Source organism: Nymphalis io, chromosome 4 (genome assembly GCF_905147045.1).
Source record: "Nymphalis io chromosome 4, ilAglIoxx1.1, whole genome shotgun sequence".
Lineage (NCBI taxonomy): Eukaryota > Metazoa > Arthropoda > Insecta > Lepidoptera > Nymphalidae > Nymphalis > Nymphalis io.
The window spans coordinates 5,664,590-5,688,007 of record NC_065891.1 but is presented as its reverse complement, the minus strand read 5'-3'; the positions used below and the strand labels follow the sequence as shown (position 1 = coordinate 5,688,007).

Genomic DNA, 23,418 nt, shown 5'->3' with positions numbered 1-23,418 from the left:
GTCCAGCAGTGGATCATTTACAAGTTGTTACTTTACTTTACTATCGCATAATTTGAATTTTGACTATGAAATGCTAAATGTCTGATCGTGGTATAACTCTTATCAGTATTCCACCATAAAACATCAATATTTTATTTAGGTTTGTTTTGGTTTATAGGGCGAGTGAGAATGTTTTGATAAGAATATTCTTCGTAATAATTTATAATATAACAAGAAATGAATACTTAGGATGCAGTTTAAAAAATGAATATACCAAATTTAAGCTACTTAAAATAGCGTTGTTCGTATATATTTTAGGATGCTTGCTTGTAATAACTACCGTGTTATTTATTGCCTAGAATGCCGGTGAATCGATTTTTTAAAATTTTGGCATTTGATCAGTAAGAATCGTGTTCCAAGATTTAAGAAATGCATCATAAAGAAAGTTTGAAGATAATATTGTTCATATACACTTCTTTATTTTCTTCAAACTGCTTCTATTTCAACAAATCTTTCAAAAGAGCTTTACACTGAACGAGCAATATTAAAATCGCAGTGTTGTAATCTACGAATACCCAGACGTAACTTTTCTTAAACATAACGACGCAAGGGGTTTTTTAATATTAACGGTGAAAAAAATGTTGAATTATCTTTGTTACTTATTATTATAAGTCCTCATGATCAGGTTTACGTTATTCTATGTTTTTCGTACTATTCACGTATTTACCTTTTAAACTGCATTAAGCAATTTGCTTTAGGCTTAGCTTTAGAGAATTTTAAATCATAATGATCTCTTTTTTTAAGATCAACGTTAATAAAGGACTATGATAATTTTGTTTTGTTATTCTCCAACACAACCAAGTACAAAGTATATTCAATATAGCAAAAACAACGCAAACGAAGTTTCCAAGTCATTTCACGTTGTCCGAGCCCAGCCTCTAGTAGAGCTACAACTTGGGCAGCATCCATCGGTGTAGTACATTTGGTAACAATAACTGTTACTTAAACATAAATGAAACCATAATACACAAATTTTTGATTTATTTAGTCTTTATTGCATACAGTATAAAAAGGTAAAAGGAAGATATAATGAACTAAAAGTATGCGAGGGCGGCCATACCACTTAAAGTTCGAGCATGCTTAGCTGAAGCATGCTCAAATGAATGAATGAATTCGTTTGAAAGAAACAGGTTACGTATTCTTAATCTTTCGCTCTTATTACAACCTTTTTAATAACCTTTTATAATTCAAATATAATCGAGAAGACTATCACGATATAGTAAAACATAGACAAAAAAAACTACCTCCATTTTAAGCCAGTTATAAATGCTCTCGTGTCAATAAAATAAATGAGAACACTGTAATAAACTTACACGTAAGCCGTGGGATATTTACTAAGGCACCTATAATCTTGTATAAGTTCTCAGAAATAAACCACTAGCACGGACTACAAAAGAGTTGTATTCGCAACTTGAATAGAAATACTTCAAAACTAATCGCCAGAACTACGAGCCTGCCACGTCATAACGAGATATAAATTGTTTTAATTTGTATAATAATTTATTAACAAAAATAATATAATTTATAATGCATATAATAAAGGTAGGTACAGTCCGTAAATGAACACACGGCTGACCGTTTAGTCCTCACCTCTTAATGAGAAAGTTTGGAGCTTATTCCGCCACGCTGCCCCAGTGCAAATTAGTGGACATGAATTAAGTAAACAAAGCTCATAATAATTTATTGATTATTGTCCGAGTTTGAACCCACGATCTGCGTTTAAGATTTATAAATCTTATCCATTGGTGTTAGACATGAAGCATAATATTTTACTATGTTCGAATTCCATGTCAAGTATTTTGAGAAATATAAACTATACTTGTAACTATACAGAATAGTTTTATCGTACAAATATATTGTGTACTTATAGATTAAGCGCGCGAGCGTACATTGTAGATAGCTGAAGAAATTAGTATCGGAATGGTTGCGATCAATATGAAATTCAGAGTGATAATATTATTTTATTACGAGGCGCGGCGCTCTCACCGCCACGAATTCACGATCTTTTATTATTTTCCCATCAATTTATGCCGCACATCATGTCGATATAAAGATTATAACATGCAATGGCATGACGAAAAGTAAGGATGTGGTAATTTGTAAATTAAGTCCCAAAATAATGTACGCCATATTATCATTGTGCATTTGTACAAGCCACCTGTCAAATTGTTAATGCAAACCGGGCGTTCATTTCAGGCCGTTTTTCAGGCGGCCGGCGGCGTCGAGCCAGCTGTGTCGTTTCCTAAGTCATCGTTGCATTCATTTGATTTCAACGCCCACTACTTAAATTGCTTTTAGGGTTCTGAGTAAACCATATTTATCATATGGTTTATTTTTAACTATCGTTGAACATCAACAACGTAAGCCATTACTTATAAATCCATACCATCAAATGCAAATTTACTGGTGGTAGGGCTTTGTGCAAGCTCGTCTGGGTAGGTACCACCCACTCATCAGATATTCTACCGCAAAACAGTAATACTTGATATTGTTGTGTTCCGGTTTGAAGGGTGAGTGAGCCAGTGTAATTACAGGCACAAGGGACATAAAATCTTAGTTCCCAAGGTTGGTGGCGCATTGGCTATAAGCGACATTTCTTAGAATGCCAATGTCTAAGGGCGTTTGGTGACCACTTACCATCAGGTGGCCCATATGCTCGTCCACCTTCCTATTCTATAAAAAAAAAAAAAAATGCAAATTGATGAATTTAATTTTAAATTATTACTTTATTTTGTAATTCTAATTAAGTCGATCGTTTCTTCTTATATTACGTATATTTTTGTACTAGATATACTAAATGCCTATAATGACAAACTTTTTATGAGAATGTAAGTTTTAAATTAATCTAAAATGCACCCGATCATGTTGGATTCTTGAATATAAACACGTTTGTTATAAGTCTTAGTAATATTTTAATAATACGCACCGTACGTACATAGGTTCATACATATAGTTTATTTACTGGAATCGTAATTATCAAGAGCTAACAAAATTTCTTCAACGATTACTATGCTAGCCATGTAATTTATCATTATAGTACCATTTTGTTTCAAATCACTTTTATTCTAGACGTAAAGTGGCGGCGATGTAAAAGTGCCTTGGTCGAGATTTGTATGATGATCAAAACATCTTTATGGTCTCATCGATTTTTAACAGCGGCGCTTCGAAGCATAGAGTGATAAACTTAGTAAGAAGGTTGAAGAACTCTTATTTCTTATATGGTAATGTCGAATTATAAATACTTAAACTGAAGAATCATACTTATTAAAGAATATTCTGTCATTGATTTTATAAAAGCTGATTTTAAATAAGTTTAATATAAGATCAAAATTTGAATGCATTTTAATCTTGATTAAATAACAATTTGCAATAGGCATTGTAATACTAGGAAAGCAATTTTGGAACATAAAGCTTTTCTAGCTCAAGCGGTAATTCGGCGGTCTCCATAAGAGCTGGCCATCGATATCGATAATATCATTTTCTTTTGTAAAAACTAAATCGAAATAATATTAAATATCTATATAGTAATTTCATGATCCACCAACCAATAATTTTAACCATATGTATATAACAAATCTTTTTGTAATTTGCGTTTAAAAGAAATTACATTCAGTTTTACATCAAGTTTCTTTGGTACATCCATTTTTATTAAGAATGATAGTTTTTTTAATTATAGAAATTATTTCATGAAAAAATACCAGTTTTGTAAATTTTATAAACTCAATTACTTTACTACGTTGATATTTGCATCGAAAAGCTTCCACATTTCAAGCTCAAGCTTTTTGCAATTATTTATTGTTATTGACTTTAATGGTCGCGTCGTCATATTGACAGCACGTAGGAAGTCCAGTCTAGAAAATTCTGATAGCGAAGATAAGAGAATCGACAATGACGGGATCGTCGTGTCCCGCCCTAGGGACGGGCGTGCGGCGGGCGGCGATCGGACGGCAGTGCGCGGCGCGCGCGGCTCTCGAAGAGTCGGCCGCCATCGCCAGCCTCGTGAAGGCTGCAGCGCGCCACGTGCGCGTCCTGTGCGCGATTATCTGCATCTTTATTCCCTTTAAAATAGAATTTACGACCGCCTACCGTACCTTGATAGGTAGGTCCGAGCGCCGGCTCCCTACCTCTGTTCGACACGCGACCGCGCGATGCAACTTTCCGTCCACGCTCGAACTGTGTGCAGAATACTAGTATAAGCTTTGTGTTGTATCTTTACGGCATCGGTTAATGGGGCGAGCCATAATAATTTAAATTATGGTATATTTCGTTTCGTGTTTTATTTCCAATTACCGAATTTAGTAGACCTACATACACACACTTGGTAAAGTGTTAAATAAATAAATTACAAAAAATCTTATAAGCGTTTAATTTATATTATGAGCAATAAACGTATGTGGGTTTATTACAACTGGTCATTGCCTTTTTGTTTTAAACATTTTTATTTCGGCTAGAAATTACTTCTGGTAGTAATGATACTAATAGATAATAAAAGAGCAGCATTATTCTATACTATTCAACTAAATGTAAAAAAAGTTTCCAACGTAACTGTAGACAATGGGATCGAATGTAAATATTTAAATCATTCATTCGTAGTGTTTACTTAGCGAGCGACTGGTGTTCTTGCTTGTTCTTAAACACTTTTAAAAAACCTGCCATCGTTTCTTTATTCTTAAATTGTAATCAAATAAACAGCCCATATGATTTACGTCATTATTCCTAAATTTCCTGTTGTTATTATTTATTAAGTGTACGGTAAACAAAGTCATAATATTAATGGTATCAATTGATTTATAAATCGTGAGTGGATTTGTGAATATTTTTTATATTAAAATATTGAATGTTTTCACAAAAATTCAACTACCTAACAAGGATTTACCAAGACAACAATAGTAATCTATAAATAAGAATAAGAAAATCTTTATAAAAAATGCTTTATTTCGATGTGTAATGTCTAAAAATATTTGTAGGAAATGTGTTTTGTCATCGATACAATAGGTAATTACTCTAATTTGTAATATTTTAAAGTAATTTGTAATCTTTTAAAGCACAGCTGCATCGCATATCGCAGTAGCATCTTAAATAGTGATTAATACTTGAACATATTGAAGATCGGGCTGAGACGAAGACAGCGATACATCATTTTTTAGGTAAGTACTAAATATAAACCCATTTAATCGTGCAACGCGATCCATCTGGGATCGTGGAAAATTAAAACGTATCTTTGACGAAGCTCTGTCCGCTTCGTCAGAACGTCATGTATATGTCGAAAAACAGTTTACGATGTAATAAATAAAGAGTTTCAAACGCGCAGAGCTGTGCTCCGTCAGGCCAACGACGCGTCGCCCGACCGCACCGCGCTCGCCACGCTGGAGGCGCTACGCCGTCACTCGCGGCAGATCGCCGCGCGCCGCGTCCGCCGTGTGCAGGTGTGTCTTTTACCTCGTTGCGCCGCCTTCTCGTCGATATTTGAACTACGACTGATTTTGCATCTTGATCGTTTTATTACAGTTCACAGAGCGAGCAAGAGATGGCGCTCGCGGCGATGGTGCTGGTGAGTGTCCGATCTGACTCCACCCTCCCTCTTAACGTATCTGCGCTAAATATATCCGACCACATTGTATTGCGGCAAAGAGGCGCGCGCGCCGTACTTCGTCTGCAAGAAGCATAGTGGTAGCGGCGGCTGCGCTCGCGAGCGCGGCCGCCGGTCATTGTCGGTTTGTGTGTCCAGAGAGCGGTGGCTCCGAGATGTCCGGCGGCAGTGGTGGTGCTGGTGACGGCGAAAGGCGGCCCTCAACCTGTCGCGTTGAGTTGGGCGCGCTGCTGGCACCTGAGCCTCGTCCGCTCGATAACAAGGTTAAGGTATGAGTTTCGATTTTATTTCTGATATAATTAAAACATTTAAGTGGGTTGGAAGCCGATTCGCAAACTACACATGGCGTAAGCACTCGGGAATATTTGTTGTAGCTAAATGCTTAGACCATTATATTTATAATTTTTATAAGGAAAATCATCCGCTTTATAATAAGCAGCCAGCAATCGTTGTAAATGTAAAAGTTAACGTTAATTCGCATAATTGTACACAACGTGAGGTGACGTGGAGGAGCGGCTGCCCGCCCTCGCCCTGCGCGACCCATTTGCATAATGAGTATATCGGCTCTCGAAGGCTTCGACACTTCGACAGCGACCCTACGACATTTCACCGTTAACAGCTGACCTACTTCACTTTTATCGTCTTTCATCTCATGCCGATTGGGTTTATGAAGATAACATTTGCCAATGTAGGAACACCTAAAACTTTGCAAAAATACTATAACTGTACAACGAACTCATGTAAGCTCGAGTTCATTTTTAGTAGTTTTTTAGCAAATTGCATCCCACGTTTAGATTTAAGCGTTGATGTTTAGCGATAAATTATGGAACTCTGTGCTTTGCAAGCAGATGGAATGTAGTTATTTTCGTAATATAAATAAGAAAAAATAACTACACGCGTAGTTCATTACTGATAAGTGTTGAAAATCTTCTTGCATCAAATTAAGACATTGAATTTGGTATATTTTTAATTACTAAATGAATATTTTACAACCATAAAAGTCTTAAAATCAATGGCAATTAAGATATTCCAAAAAAAATATTTGCAAAATTCCTAAATATCACTAACAAAAAGGTTGCCAAGTTAAATTTATTGCTATTTGTTTTCTTTGTGGGCTTTTTTATTAACATCCACATAAAGTGTTGGTGATATAAATATATTCGCCGTGGAGTACCGGCTTAGAATAGTACTCCCCCAATCTCATCCCGTGGGTGTCGTAAGAGGCGACTGAGGGACGGGGAAAAGGGGGGATGGGCAGCAGCGTCCCCCCTCCCATAAACATCTTACCCCCTACTGCGCTCGCCAACACGCCTGCCCAGCGCGGTGAGTATGGGCAAACCCCTCCCTAAATGGCAGATGCGCCCAAAAAAAGGCCCCCAGTTACCGGCAAGCCCGCTAGGCCCGACCAAGGTAGCGGTCGCGGTATCGGCAGGGCAGGGGGTGCTAAGAATCACCGGTTCACGGCAGGCTACCGTATAAAGCGACTGAAAATGGCAACGTATAACGGACGCTCGATGAGGCTGGACCATCACCTCGCCGAATTAGAAGTAGAGTTAAGTCATATAAACTGGCATATACTGGGGTTATCTGAAGTCCGAAGACAGGGGGAGGACACGATAACTCTAGAGTCCGGTAACTTACTCTACTTCCGCGAAGGTGATAACCTCTCCCAGGGTGGTGTCGGTTTTCTAGTCAAAAAGGATCTCATTAGCAGCATTGTGGAAATCAGTAGTGTGTCGAACCGGGTAGCGTACCTTGTCCTAAAACTTTCCGACAGGTACTCCCTGAAGGTTGTACAGGTATATGCGCCAACTTCGACATACTCTGATGATGTGGTCGAAGCGATGTACGAGGACATCGCAAAGGCCCTCAACGACACCTCGAGGGCCCACTACAATGTTGTTATGGGAGACTTTAATGCTAAAGTGGGAGTACAAGATAGCGGTGAATCAAAAGTCGGACCTTACGGCTTGGGCTGCAGAAATCACAGGGGGCAAATGCTGGTAAACTTTCTCGAAGCGCAGGGGCTTTTTTTGATGAATTCTTTCTTTCAAAAGAAGCCTCAGAGGAGGTGGACCTGGCGAAGCCCCGATAACGTGACAAGGAACGAGATAGACTTTATCATTTCGAATAAAAGGCACATATTTAGAGATGTTTCAGTGATCAACAGGTTTAATACCGGAAGTGATCACCGCTTGGTTCGAGGCACTCTAAATATCAACTTAAAAGCCGAAAGATCGAGAATGATGAGGTCTACTCTCCGACCTACCATGCTCCAAGCTGCTCAAGGCTCCGAAAAGTTCCAAATGGAACTTCAAAATCAATTCACCGCGTTGGAAACCATAAGCAGCATTGATGAGAGAACCGACACGCTGGTCAAAATACTGCAAAACACATCCCGCAAGTGTTTTCCGCCACAGAGAAGAGACAACGCACCAAAACTCTCTGCTGAGACACTCGAGCTCATGAGAAAACGACGAGAACTACCATCGTTTTTGTCAGATAAGGCCTTAAACCGAACAATAAAAACGCTGACGCGACGCGATCTCCGACGCTCCAATACCTGTGCCATCAAGGCTGCGATTGAGCAAAATCGGGGATCGAAAGTGTTCGCTCGCAAGTTTGGGAGGCCGCGTCTGACAAAACTTAAAACTGAAAATGGTGGGGTCGTTACCTCTAGGCCTGAGATTATCGGAGAAGTAGAGAGGTTTTATGGGCAGTTGTTCTCTTCAAGATCGGATAAACCCGTGGGAATCAGTATTGATGACCAGCGCGCCCCTCTTATGCGCCATTACTCCGAGGAGCTCCCGGTCGTTGACCAAGGAGAGATTAGGGCGGCTCTAGAACAGCTTAAAAACAACAAAGCTCCGGGAGATGACGGAATCACAACAGAGTTGCTTAAGGCAGGCGGGACCCCGGTCCTGAAAGAGCTAGCAAGCCTCTTTAATTCCGTCATCCAACATGGCAAGACCCCGGAAACGTGGAGCGGGAGTGAGGTGGTACTGTTTTTCAAGAAAGGTGATAAAACCCTCTTGAAAAACTACAGACCAATCTCCCTCCTGAGTCACGTGTATAAGCTGTTCTCCAGAGTCGTCACGAACCGTCTCGCCAGACGACTTGACGAGTTCCAGCCCCCAGAGCAAGCCGGCTTTCGATCAGGCTACAGCACCGTGGACCACATCCATACTGTTCGGCAGATTGTGCAGAAGACCGAAGAGTACAATCAGCCGCTGTGTATGGCATTTGTGGACTACGAGAAAGCCTTCGACTCCATCGAAACCTGGGCAGTGCTCGACTCATTGCAGAGATGTCATATCGATTGGAGATATATCGAGGTACTGAGATGTCTGTACAACGCCGCTACAATGACTGTCCACATCCAGGACTGTAAGACGAAGGCGATCCAACTGCGCAGAGGGGTGAGACAGGGGGATGTAATATCCCCGAAACTGTTCACCAACGCGTTGGAAGACGTTTTCAAAACGCTGGATTGGACTAGGTATGGAGTCAATGTAAATGGCGAGTACATCTCACACCTTCGATTTGCCGACGATATCGTCATCATAGCAGAGTCGCTGGAACAACTCACCGAAATGCTGCGTAGCCTAGGCGAGTCTTCCCGGTGTGTCGGTCTCGGTATGAACTTGGACAAGACCAAGGTCATGTTCAATAGGCATGTCGTGCCGGGACCGATATACGTCGAGGGGAAACCTCTCGAAGTTGTTAGTGAATATACCTACCTAGGACAGATAATACAAGTCGGTAGGAACAACTTCGAGAAGGAAGCCGATCGAAGAATTCGCTTGGGATGGGCAGCATTTGGCAACCTTCGTCAAGTCCTCAAGTCGTCTATACCGCAATGTTTGAAGACGAAAGTCTTCAACCAATGCGTCTTACCTGCCATGACATACGGTGCCGAAACGTGGACACTAACTGCGGGACTAGTCCACAAATTCAAAGTCGCTCAGCGTGCTATGGAGCGAGCTATGCTCGGAGTATCTTTGAAGGATAAGATCAGAAATGAGATTATCCGGAAAAGAACCGGAGTCACCGACATAGCTTGCAAAATTAGCAGGCTGAAGTGGCAGTGGGCTGGTCACGTATGTCGTAGGACCGATGGCCGTTGGAGCAGACGAGTCCTAGAGTGGAGACCGCGAATCTGCAAGCGCAGCGTAGGGCGCCCTCCAGCCAGGTGGACCGACGACCTTAAGAAGGTGGCGGGCACCAACTGGATGCGGAAGGCGGAGGACAGGGAGCTTTGGCGCACCTTGGGAGAGGCCTATGTTCAGCAGTGGACAACGATTGGCTGTTGATTGATTTTTGATTGATATAAATAAAACCAGTAGCTGTATAAAACAGCATTCCTGGGAAATATCAAATGAACTATCTCCGTTTTTATTGTCAACGCGAACGAAGTCGGTATAAGTTAATTTAGTAAGCACTCTGTCGACAGCGACACAGCATACATGGCATGACAGAGGAAGAAAATGTGGTCCGACCACATCAAGAGATGGCAGTTCTGTCTCTCGAGGAGAAGAAATATCTGCTTGGAGTAGAACGGGGTGACGTTGCGGGAACTCGACGTGTACTGCAGCGGGCGCGAGACACCGGTCATATCAACGTGGATTGTGTGGACCCGCTCGGGCGGAGCGCGCTTCTTATGGCCATCGACAACGAGAATCTTGAGATGGTTGAGTTGTTACTCGAATTTGGTGTGGAGACGCGAGATGCATTGTTGCACGCCATATCTGAGGAGTTTGTGGAAGCGGTGGAAGCACTTTTAGACCACGAAGAACGAACGCGGAAGCCGGGAGAATTACACGTAAGTGTCTCATATCCATATGATATCAGACCATCTTTTAAAAACACTTGTTGAAAATACTTAAAGCGGTTACTGCCGATTTTCTTAAGTAAAAGAACTAAATGACAGCATATTTTATATTTAAACGTAAACTAATATTAATTTTATAATATATTAAGTGTAAGTTTTGTTTCGTGAATGTTGTTTATTATATACCTATTGTATAAGTAACTAGAGGTCGCTTGCTACGAAAATTTATGATAGTACGATATAAAATTTATATAATTAAATAACGATTATAATATTTTTGTCAATATATTAAAAAAACTATCGTTCTAAATACAGTTTCAACTTTTTGGATAGGCGCGCGATATTGTTTAAAATAATGCCTGTACTGGTACCATTCTCCAGTACCGCTTTTCTCTCCAATTTACTTTCAAAAAAACTTTTGAGAAAACAGTTTCAAACAGAAATGGCCTTACCAATAATATTAGTAACAATAATGTTGCTAATATGAAGTTGGAATGTTCCAATGTGAATGTAATATAAATAAAGAAATGGTATTGCGACGCGAAATAACTTTACAAATTGTACAAAGTAATAAAAATGTGTAAGTAACGACATCATATTAAATAGTAAATGTACTCATAGGAATATTAGAATGTCATGTAATACAATTAAATGCGTATATTGTGTACGGTACTAAAATGTATATTTAATTTTGTGTACAATACAAACATCCCTCCGATGCATACCCTAAGACAACGAGAATGTAATATTTGTATTATATATTTCAGAGCTGGGAGGCGCTACCACCCGAGACGGCTACGTTTACATCTGACATAACCCCCTTAATCCTAGCTGCACACCGAGACAGCTACGAGATCATTAAGCTGCTGTTAGACCGCGGCGCGGCGCTGCCAGTGCCGCACGACGTACGCTGCGGCTGTGATGAGTGCGTGTGCTCGCGCCGGGAGGATTCGCTACGACACTCGCGCTCGCGGATCAACGCCTACCGCGCGCTCGCCTCGCCCTCGCTCATCGCTCTTTCATCGAAAGATCCAATCTTGACGGCTTTCGAACTTTCATGGGAGCTCCGACGTCTGTCGGCCTTAGAACACGAGTTTAAGACGGAGTACCAGGAACTACGCGTTCAATGTCAGGAGTTTGCTACCGCGCTGCTTGATCACACGCGTACTTCGCATGAGTTGCAAGTGTTGCTTAACCACGAGACGGGGTCACCTCAAGCACCACTTACCGAGCCTGGGGCACCTGAGAGAATGAGATTGTCTCGCCTTAAACTTGCCATTAAACTGCGTCAGAAAAAGGTAAATTTTCAAATGTTGAAAATTTTTTCCTGAACTGACCTGACCTAATAAATGGGTCTAAGAGCAAACTTAATGACGATTTTAAATCGATACACATTTTTACAGTTCGTAGCTCATCCCAATGTGCAACAATTATTGGCCTCTATCTGGTACGAGAGCGTCCCGGGATTTCGTCGCAAGAATATGTTACTTCAGGCCGCGGAGATGGTGCGGATCGGTGCCATGTTCCCGCTTTACTCTCTTGCTTACATCGCAGCACCTCATTCAACAGCTGGAAGGACACTGCGGAAGCCCTTCATCAAATTCTTGTGCCACTCGGCTAGCTACTTTATGTTTCTCTGTTAGTATTAGAATTTAACTAATTTTAGAATTGCATCTATTATTAGAGTTTAATAGAGTTACATCATTGTATTGATATATTTAGTTGGTATACGCAAATCTGACATTATTCGAGATGAACCGAGGCTTGATTGATATGACCGGTAGCATAAGATTGAAGATTAATGTAGTCGTTTTTCCGCAGTCTTGCTGATCCTGGCGTCACAGCGCATCGAGACCGCGGCGGGTGGTATGCTATGGGGCGCGCCGCACGGAGCCCCGCTGTCTCGTCGCGGGGCGCCGCCCTCATTGGTGGAGTGGCTTATCCTGGCTTGGGTCAGCGGTCGGTTAACTTCTTGAATTTTTATTTATTGGTATTCTCCAGAATCTCGTATCTTCTGCACTACACTGCATATACACAATACAATATAAGAGACGCGTTTGTTGCTAATTTCACACGAATGCTGCACAAATTCACGGATATTTCGTTAAAAATACTTTTTTCAGTCCTAAAATTTGATATTTTCGTTATAAGGTTTGATTTGGAGCGAGGTAAAGCAGCTCTGGGACATGGGGCTTCGCGAGTATGTACATGACATGTGGAACGTGATCGATTTCGTCACCAACTCATTATATGTGGCTACGGTTGCGCTACGCGTGGTCTCACACTTTCAGGAAAGCCTGTTCTAATTATTATTTTTAATTATATATTGTTACTCGCGTAGAAAAACCTGAATTACTATAAGTAATCAACTCCTTCTTTTTCATATCCTTATTCCTTGACATTTATGATTTATGATTTGATGCATTGATGAACGATTTAAAATTTGAAATAATTAATATCAATAGTTAGATAGACTTTGAAATAACTTGTCTTTATTAGGTACCTAGAGGTAGTGTGTAATGTAGGTACTTATTATTCTTTTGGATTATAGGTTCGTCGTGAAATGTCGATGGGACTTCAATGGAACCAACCGAGGGAAAAGTGGGACGCTTGGGACCCTATGTTACTATCCGAGGGTCTCTTTTCTGCTGCAAACATTTTTAGCAGTTTGAAGCTCGTTTATATCTTTAGTGTCAATCCTCACTTGGGACCGCTGCAGGTGTCTCTAAGCCGCATGGTTTTAGACATACTAAAGTTCTTTGTCTTAGACATACTCGTCATATTTGCTTTTTCTTGCGGTGAGTAATAAAATATTCTTTACTAACGAAATATATAGATTTTGTTTCAGCGATTATAAGTTATTTAATATAAACAGCACATTATAGCATTATTTTATTTTAAATATTGTAATTTATTAAGTCCTTATATATTAAAACAAAGGTCTCAACCAGCTGTTATGGTATTACGCTGATATGGAAAAGAAAAAATGTAATGTTGGAGCCTCCCTCACCGCCGCCAATGGCACGCTGCCAGACCCCGACGCTTGCATCGTCTGGCGACGCTTTGCAAAGTATGTCCGATTTTATGTACTCGTATATTCATGTTTCTATGTATAAACAAACAGATGTGTACTATAAAAGCTCTGTTTGTCTCCAAGTCTCTTCGAAACAATGCAGACTTTGTTCTGGGCGGCTTTCGGCCTTGTGGATCTGGACTCCTTTGAGCTCGATGGAATCAAGATTTTTACTCGCTTCTGGGGAATGCTTATGTTCGGCACTTACGCCGTCATTAATGTCATCGTGCTGCTCAATCTACTCATAGCTATGATGAACCACTCGTATCAACTAATATCAGTGAGTATTCATCTATAAATTTAAGTACTTTAAAAAATGCAACAAAAATAGGCTCGATGCTATAGCCTGTCTGTCCGTAGCGCAACAAAAACAATCGGATAACTAGATAGGTATTATATAAAATTTGTTAAATTTGCTTTGATGTAAAGTTTCGGTAAGTATATAAAATTATCGGTTACATCATAAAACGCACAAAGTAGGTATGTAGGTATGCTAACGAATTAAATTTCATCACACAATCCATTTGAGTCGAGAGCGAAGAAAATAGACCAAAAAACAATTATACTTAGTTAAAAATATTGTTTTTAAAATACATACCTTTATATGTTGAACATGAAAGTGTAAGAATTTACAAGCTGAATTTCTGAAAACTTGTACTATTATTAATTTAAAATCGAGGATTTTGAATTAACAATGAAATAGGAACTATCGTTCACAGGAACGCGCAGACGTAGAATGGAAGTTCGCGCGCAGTAAGCTGTGGATCAGTTACTTCGAGGAGGGTGGCACAGCACCGCCGCCCTTCAACGTAGTGCCGTCACCCAAGTCTGCACTGTTTGCGTGGCGCTGGCTGCAACGACGGCTGTGCGGACACGCGCGCGCCAAGCGCGAACACATGCGCACCATCCGGGTGAGCTGCGAACTGCGATCACCAACACACAGACTTCAATAACTTTACCTTATATGCCTTCTTTTCAGAGGAAAGCGAAGCAGGCGAACGAGCGAGACTTCCGATATCAGGTGTGTTATCGCTCTGAAGATATTCTTCTTATTTCAAATGTATACCATGCGTAAAAATCTCAAACAACACAACTGTGTTGTAGGCAATAATGCGCAACCTGGTGCGTCGCTACGTAACGGTGCAGCAGCGACGCGCGGAGTGCGGCGGCGTCACGGAGGACGACGTGAATGAGATCAAGCAGGACGTGAGCGCCTTCCGTTGCGAGTTGGTTGAGATCCTGCGCAACTCTGGCATGAACACGTCCACCGCCAACGCCGGAGCTCCTGGTAATTTCCGAATACATTACTAAGATCGTGTTTGCATGTCGCACCGAACGTGTTTTTTATCACAGACTTTTATGGCTTTTACCACTAGACTACAAAGATCTGCTTAGGTAAGATGATAGAGTGTATATAATAGGTCTTTACATATAAAATTGGCGTTTTGTACGGGAGGAATATAAAGTCAATTTGTTTTTGTAAAATATATTTAATTAATCAAAGTATGCACCGTTGGTCTAATCTATGCCCTTTTGCCATCTCATAGGTAGTTCATTGATCCCTTTGCTAAAAAAAACCATGGGGGCGAGAATCGATAAACTCTTTGAAGGCGGTTTGGACTGCCGCATCGGAGTTAAAAATTTTTCCTTGTAAGAAGTTGTCGAAATTCCGGAAAAAATGGTAATCTGTTGGAGCAAGGTCTGGGGAATTCGGTGGATGTCGCAGACATTCCAATTGTAGCTCATTTAACTTAGTGGTTGTTTGTTGTGCAGTGTGTGGTCTTGCATTGTCGTGAAGCAGCAGTGGCCTAGAGCGATTGACCAATCTCGGTTGTTTAGCAGCTAGTTCTTCCTTCATGGTTGGCAGTTGCTGACAAATGGAAACCTGCCATAATCGTTTGGCCAGATTTTAGAAAGCTATAGTGAACGACACCGGCGCTAGTCCACCAAACACTCCCAAGTAACTTTTTCTGAGTCCATTTTCGTTTAGGGCAGGATTTGGATGGGTCTCCAAGGTTCAGCCATTGCGACGAGCGCTTCCGATTATCGTACAGTAACAACTTTTCATCACAAGTAATGATTCGAATTAAAATCCCTTCATTATTGTGTCGGTTGAGCAAAGTAACACAGCAGTCGATGCGTGTTTGCAAGTTCGATTCACTCAATTCATGAGGTACCCATCGTTTAAATTTTTTTACTTTCCCGATTTGCTTCAAGTGGATTAATACAGTTTTATCACTTACCCCGAAGCCTGCAGCTATTCTGAAGTGCTTTGTGATGGATCCGCTTCCACAATAGCCTTTAATTCTTCATTTTCCACTTTGGTCTCCGGCCGTCCTCGGGGTTGGTTCTGAAGATCGAAATTTCCAGAACGAAAACGTTGAAACCAAAAACGTACCTTGCTTTCTTTTGCGACAAAGAAAAAAATAATGAGGAAAAAATAAATGAATGACTGTTTACAAAACTCGAATGTACCAGCTAAATGAATTTATAAATTTGAATTTGGAATTCTTAACCAAAGAGGAGATATGTCAGATCAAAGTGGTCAGTACGACAAAACGCTAATTTCATATGTAAGGATCTAATAAAGCATAAACGATTGTTCGAAAAATTTAATATGAATTCGCACGTTTAATAAATAATTATAATGGTCTCATAAGTTCTAATAATACCTAATCTTTGTTTTCTGTAAAGAAGTAAGTCTTAGAAAACTTATTTTGAAAAAAACTTTATACTATCTAGGCATTTCTATCGAAACAAAAATTGAAGCTAACGATCAGTCCTATCAGGTGGTGGCGGTGGCAAGAAGAATCGTCAGAAGGAGCGACGCCTAATGAAGGGCTTCAACATTGCGCCGGGTGGGTCACTGGCACCCGTGGACGAGTTCCTGGCGTCGCTGCACCACGAACATGGCGGTGCACATGGTGCGGCGCACCACGCCTCACTATCGGCATTGCTAGGCGGCCGCCTGCGCGCCAGCCAGTCTAGCCTGTCGGATGGTGGCAGCGGCGCGCTCGGGCCGCGACGTAAGCCCACCTCACACAAGCGGCGCTGGGGCACCATCATCGAAGCCGCACGCGCCGCCCGCGTCTCTAAGCTCATCGGCCGCTCGCGCTCCGAGGACTCCGTCTGCGACCATGCTCGTCCTTCGCCTAGGTACTTCTTTTCTCGAGCATAGGATCTTGATTTCGTAATTCGTTCTCTATTATTGATATGCTATATCGCACGTACTCCGCGTATTCGTATCTTCGTTCATTCTGTCGTCTCACCCCTTCGTCTAATTTACAGCGGTAGCGAACGATCGGATTCCGGCAGTGACTCACAGCGTAGTCCTGAACGAGTCACGCGTAGCGGACCACTGCATCCTTTGTCGGCTCTTGCAGCACTTAAACGAAAGCGCAAAAAATTTTCGGACTCGCGCCGTGCGGCAGAAGGAGCTCGTTCGTCGGCAGGGGTGGCGGAGGCATTGCAGCGCGCCAGCTCTGTTCCTGCGCGGGCTCCGCCCGTTGCGCCACCACGTGCTTCTCGCCCGCCACCAGCTTCCATTTCGCCCTCAACGACGGCCGAGAGTGTGCCTGGCAAAGGTGGTAGTCGGGAACCGTTGTTAGCAAGTCTTGACGATGACGCGCATAAGGTATTTATAATGTGTCAGGATTGCAACTTTTTCATTAGCCTTTTTGTAGCTGTCTAAACCACCAGCAAAATGTTAGGAATTTTAATTATATGTAATTGAAATTGATAACCAATTAGCTGTTGTTATTAAAATTTAATTTACTTTTATTTTAATTTTTTTTAGTAGTGTTTTAAAAACTTTTGGTGGTGCCTACGTAATAGGTAACACTGCTGTAAGTTAGACAATATCGTTTATAGAAATAAGTAAAGACTTGGGATTCCATAGAATTTTTTTTTTACAAAGAAAAGAAAAATAAGTCTTCGATGTATTATCTATAAAATTACAATAAAAACATAAAAATCGGTTTACAATTCAACGACTTGACATACGAAGTCTGAGCGTGGACATAATTGGGAACATACGGCATACCTACAAACGTCCTTTCGGCGAAATAGCGAAAAATAGCTTAAAATTAAAAAAAACGTTTTCAGGAGGCGTGCGGGCAGTGCGGGTACGCGGCTGCTATCGAGGCGCCGCCCGCAAGTGCGGACGCAGACGCGGACGAGGCGTGCGGGCGCTGCGCGTCGTTGGCGCGGTTGGCGGGCGTCACACCTCTTCACGGACACGTGCCGCATCACTCGGCCGGCTGGCTCTAGCGAGTCGAACTATCATCGATGAGAACATGGTGGAGAATTTAGGATGTTAGGATGACCGATGATAAAAATTAAATTATTCCTCATATATTTTAATGACCGACTTTATACTCTATGTATATCATGCGGAAAAAGTTCCATGAAATAATGATTTTAAGAATGTTATCGATAATGATGATTTGTATAAAATAAATATTCATTCGCAAATGCATAAAAATATGCACGCTAGTAGTCGCCGTACAAACGAGTATTTATCAAAGAACTACGTACATATGAGTTAGTCGTTAGGTAGTTTAGTCGATATTTTCCTATTATTATAATAGTTAAGTAGTTAAAAACTGTGACTATTTATAGAACACCAATTAGTTAAGTAGATGCAAACTAAGGTTAATAATAGTTTTATGATAAGGCCTAACTATTTTATATACCTACGACTTATAATATGTATATTAAAATAAATTATTAATCAAATAGATATTAATATTAAATATACGATACAATAATGTGTTCCAGAATGTTTTCCAGTTATTAGTTACTTGGTCCGCGCCCACGGAAACATAATAGTAATACTTAGGACTAAGGTCGAACAAGAAGAAACAGGGAATTTATGTGAAACATGTTGTCCAATTTACTGAAACTGCATTATATTTTCTGTTAATAAGAAATGAGCTTCGTGCACATTGGTTCGTATGAGATCAACGAGGGCTATGACCTTATTTCACCGTATCTCTATGTTTAAGGAAATCAGATTTAGTCAACACCATTTACAAAGTTATTCAAAATTGAGGTGAATTCTTTGAAATTCGACGTCAATGGAAGTGACCGATGTTGGATAGTTTTGACATGTCCACTCTGCATGCACTAAATAGCAATAGGTGCCCGATACTTGGTTTAACGAACACTCGCATTTAATCGAAACATTTTGAAATATTTTATAAATAGAATACATAAATGTAATTCTAATGGGTAGTTTAGTTTGAATAGCTTGATCTTTGGTGTACTTGGCAACAGCTATTAGTTTATATAATCATTGGCATTTCACCTAGCGCCTCTGCTCAGTAACAAATTGAAAATTGTTTTCCTTTTTTGGAGTTCTGAAATGATACAGCTGAAATGTAGCCGTTCCTTGGTCATGTATAATTTGACTAATGGTTTTCTTATACGTTTAAGTGTTTTCGGTGTCGACGCTTTATAATGCTACTTTTCGATTGACGCCATCTGTAGATTCGGGATCTTTAAAAGATTTCCGACATAAGTTACACGGTAGATAGTACTTTCTTAATTTATTTTTAAATTTACCATGATGTGATGTGATTTAAAAATCGTTGTTTACTTATAAAAATTGCCTTGGGTATGATAAACAGTACGAAGCAAGAAGCCTTCTTTTTTACGTCATAGATTTTTGTTAAAGCCATTTTGTATTTATCTACAAATAAAACAGCTATCTAGAGTGAATTTTGTTTGGAAGTCTTCATCCATTCATTTATATGTATATACTTTTATATTTTACTAAGCAAAACGCTGTTGTTAGATATACCAGTTCATAGGTACTAATACACAATACTTAGTAGTGTTAGGGAGGGATAAACGACGCATATGATGCGATTTTTGAGTGCGTGCTGTTGTATGAGATTGCGCACCTTCTGCCTCCCCCGGCCAAGCTCTATCTGTTTAAACGTTCTGAAATGAATCATTATCATAATCAATGAATACCTACTTTGTACCGATCATGTAGTAAGTTTACAAACTTTTACTTTTACTAAGAGAACTAAGAACCTATGTTAGTTGATAGTCCGCCAGTTTTGGGGGGTTGAGGAGGTGCATCTTAATTATAATTTACTTAATTATCGTTGGGTATGTGTACTTGTATCTCGAGTAGGATCACCGGAGGCCTTCACGTGTTTAGTTGTTTGCGGTGCGATACACGCGCAGCTACATAAACGATTTATATTTTATAAAGAGTTGTTGTTTATTTATACATTATATTTGTATATAACGGTGCGAAGTTTAATAAAATAAGCACTACATGCCTTGTTGTTTTATTTAAATTTCTCTTTAAGTACGTTCACACATATATATATATATATATATATATATATATATATATATATATATATACTCCTTACATATGAAATTAGCGTTTTGTCGTACTGACCCTTTTTAATCTGAAATATCTCCTCTTTGGTTAAGAATTCCAAATTCAAATTTATAAATTCATTTAGCTGGTACATTTGAATTTTGAAAACAGTCATACATTTGTTTTTTCCTCATTATTTTTTTCTTAAGTGTCGCTAATTACCGCACAATGGAAAATATGAAATATCGGTATATTTACGAGTACGAGTTCTACCGTGGCACCCGTGCTGCAGAAACAGCTTTTTTTTTTTATAGAATAGGAAGGTGGACGAGCATATGGGCCACCTGATGGTAAGTGGTCACCAAACGCCCTTAGACATTGGCATTGTAAGAAATGTCAACCATCGCTTATAGCCAATGCGCCACCAACCTTGGGAACTAAGATTTTATGTCCCTTGTGCCTGTAATTACACTGGCTCACTCACCCTTCAAACCGGAACACAACAATATCAAGTATTGCCGTTTTGCGGTAGAATATCTGATGAGTGGGTGGTACCTACCACCAGTGAGTGAAGCTCGAAGTATTAATGATGTGTACGGCGCTGGTGTTGCAAAAGAAAGCAAGGTAGGTTTTTGGTTTCAACGTTTTCGTTCTGGAAATTTCGACCTTCAGAACCAACCCCGTGGACGGCCGGAGATCAAAGTCGAAAATGAAGAATTAAAGGCTATTGTGGAAGCGGATCTATCACGCGCACTTCAGAGATAGCTGCAGGCTTCGGAGTAAGTGATAAAACTGTATTAATCTTCTTGAAGCAAATCGGGAAAGTAAAAAAACTTAAACGATAGGTACCGCATGAATTGAGTGAATCGAACTTGCAAACTGCTGTGTTACTTTGCTCAACCGACAAAATAATGAAGGGATTTTAAATCGAATCATTACTTGTGATGGAAAGTGGATACTGTATGATAATCGGAAGCGCCCGTCGCAATGGCTGAACCTTGGAAACCCAGCCAAATCCTGCCCTAAACGAAAATTGACTCAGAAAAAATTACTTGTGTGTTTGGTGGACTAGCGCCGGTGTCGTCATGAAGAAAGAAACTGCTAAACAACCGAGATTGGTCAATCGCTCTAGGCCACTGCTGCTTCACGACAACGCAAAACCACACACTGCACAACAAACAACCACTAAGTTAGATGAGCTACAATTGGAACCCCTGGACCTTGCTCTAATAGATTACCATTTTTTTCGGAATTTGGACAATTTCTTTTTTTTTATAGAGCTTAGTCACCATTTGTGACTATAACGCTCTGTTAGTCATACAATACACTTATTTCCTTAATCGTAGGCATTTGTTAGTTAATTTGTATAATATTTTCGCCTCATTGCTGTTAGGAAATGCCATAAAAGTTATATATTTATCAATAGTTACCGTAGTTTTAAAATACTAATTAACATTCTGCCAAAGTGACTCGCTCCGAACACATTCCAGTAATATATGATATATGTCCTCAGTTACACCACATTCGCTACAATTGGCAGTTGTTACTTTTTTAAGTAAATACGCAAATGAGTTTTATTGGAAGGTGTCCGGAACGAAGTCTTAAAGCCGTAATGAGGTCTTGACGACTAAGGTCACATTTGTCTATTCATGGCTCATTCCAAGGTTGTGGTTGCATTGTTTTATACCATATGCCCTTTTCTTTTGAACGTTCATCAAAATATTCTTTCCACCAGAACCTACATTTTTCTTTATACATCCAAATAAGATCAGAGAAATATGGGTCCACCCACAGCTATTGTTATACCATCGACACTAGCTTGTTTTGTCAGGTGGTCCGCTATCTCATTCCCAGTTATTTCAACATGTGATGGTATCCACTAAAGAGACACAGATTTTGTGGTTTTATTTAATTTATCAATTTGATCTAGGATAGTGTAGGCTATTGAAGTACCCCGATAGCTGATGGTGCATTTAGTCAAATGCTGAAGAGCACTCTTGGAGTCTGTTAAAATTACGAAATTCTGAGATTCAATAGAATCAATATATGACAGTGCCTCCGAAATTGCTTGTAATTCTATGAACATAATACAATGGTATTTACTAAGTTGAAATTTCAAATGATTTTTAGTTTGAGCATCATATAAGGATCCACCTGAAGCTTTTTTATCTTTTGATCCGTCTTTAAATATTTGATAATGATTTTTGTATGCATTGTTAATAAGCTGGTTAACTAATGTTTTAATTTCTATTAAGCTATATTTATTTTTTGAATTTTTAATAGCATAAGGTTATTTATATCAATATTGCTAACCCAAGTTTTTAAGGAGAACATGTCTAACTGCTTGCTACGTTGAATGGGGATCGATTGTAATTCTGCATGGGTTGTAATCAGTAAGGGTTTCCGTTTATTTTCCCAATAACTAAGACTAATTCGAGTTAGATATGTTGGAAAGCAACTCAATGACTTTATTACTTTTTAAATATTTAGATTTGAGCCAAAATTTTCCAGCTAAGTAACGTCTACAGATAAACAAAGGTTGCAAACAAAGTCCACTCTCCATGACGTGGATAGGTGTAGTTTTAATGAAGCCCCCTATAATTCTCATTGCTTGAATTTTAAATAATATCTAACTTATTTAGATTTCTATTAGCAGCATTAGCATATAAAAACATGCGTAATCAATTCTACTTCTTATTAAAGAAGTATATATACGTCTTAAATATTTTGGGTGAACACCCCAACCCGATCCAGCTAATACCTTAAAAACGTTAAGACATTTCGAAGCTTTTTTTACCGTTTCATTTATATGTTTACCCCAGCGTAATGAACGATCCAACCATATCCAAAGATATTTCACAGATTCGACATATTGTAATGTACAGTTATTAACTTTTAATAGGATTTCATTTTGTTTTCTACCTTTCGAAAATAGACAGACTTTAGTTTTGTTCGAAGAAATATCAAGACCTACATATTTGTTCATTAAATATATCTAATGCTTTTTGTAATTGCATTTGTACATAAGCGATATTATTATTTGAAACATATAACATAATCATCAGCGAACTGTGAGATGTTAACAGAATCATCATAAACATCACAATAAACATGAATCGTAGCTATATTAAATAATAAGGTGACAATGGATCACCTTGTGCCAAACCACGAATATTAAGCCAACGGTCACTCAGAAAGTTCCAAAGATGATTGCAAATTTTAATTTTAATGCCCACACCAAATCTATGTAGAATGTTTAAAAGGACTGAAATGTTAACATTGTTGTAAGCATTATTTATATCGACAAAACATGCAAGGGTATATTCCTTTCTAGTAAAACACATCTGTATATGAGTAACTAGATTACTTAAATTATCGTGACAAGATCTAGTTTTTCGAAAACCTATCGTATCGCTCGAGAACATATTATTTTTTTCGAAATACTATTCTAGTCGTTTGTTAAGGATAGAATGAAAGATTTTTCAAAAGCAAGATAACAAGGATATAGGACGGATGGATAAGTAAGCTTTAAGTCTCTTCCT

General features: G+C 39.5%; 2 protein-coding genes across 2 annotated transcripts in view; both read left to right on the top strand.

Moving 5' to 3' along the window:
* The window catches only part of LOC126781583 (spondin-1), a 232,186-nt gene that overhangs the window by 144,625 nt on the left and 64,143 nt on the right, over positions 1-23,418 (top strand). The gene's annotated exons all lie outside the window — the stretch shown is intronic.
* Positions 5,277-19,828, top strand: LOC126781603 (transient receptor potential-gamma protein-like). Its single transcript, XM_050506521.1, has 17 exons — positions 5,277-5,465; positions 5,548-5,590; positions 5,768-5,898; positions 10,083-10,451; positions 11,228-11,758; positions 11,864-12,098; positions 12,282-12,419; positions 12,612-12,749; positions 13,010-13,258; positions 13,401-13,530; positions 13,618-13,813; positions 14,253-14,444; positions 14,513-14,554; positions 14,638-14,821; positions 16,323-16,689; positions 16,822-17,167; positions 17,638-19,828. Exons 3-17 carry the CDS (start codon positions 5,785-5,787, stop codon positions 17,800-17,802), a joined length of 3,396 nt encoding a protein of 1,131 aa, XP_050362478.1. The 5' UTR covers positions 5,277-5,465; positions 5,548-5,590; positions 5,768-5,784; the 3' UTR covers positions 17,803-19,828.

Coding starts and splice junctions, on each gene's coding strand:
- LOC126781603 (XM_050506521.1), top strand. CDS start 5,785: ATGTCCGGCGGCAGTGGTGGTGCTGGTGACGGCGAAAGGCGGCCCTCA. Junction 12,099..12,281: donor TAGCTACTTTATGTTTCTCT/GTTAGTATTAGA, acceptor GTTTTTCCGCAG/TCTTGCTGATCCTGGCGTCA. Junction 16,690..16,821: donor CATGCTCGTCCTTCGCCTAG/GTACTTCTTTTC, acceptor TCTAATTTACAG/CGGTAGCGAACGATCGGATT.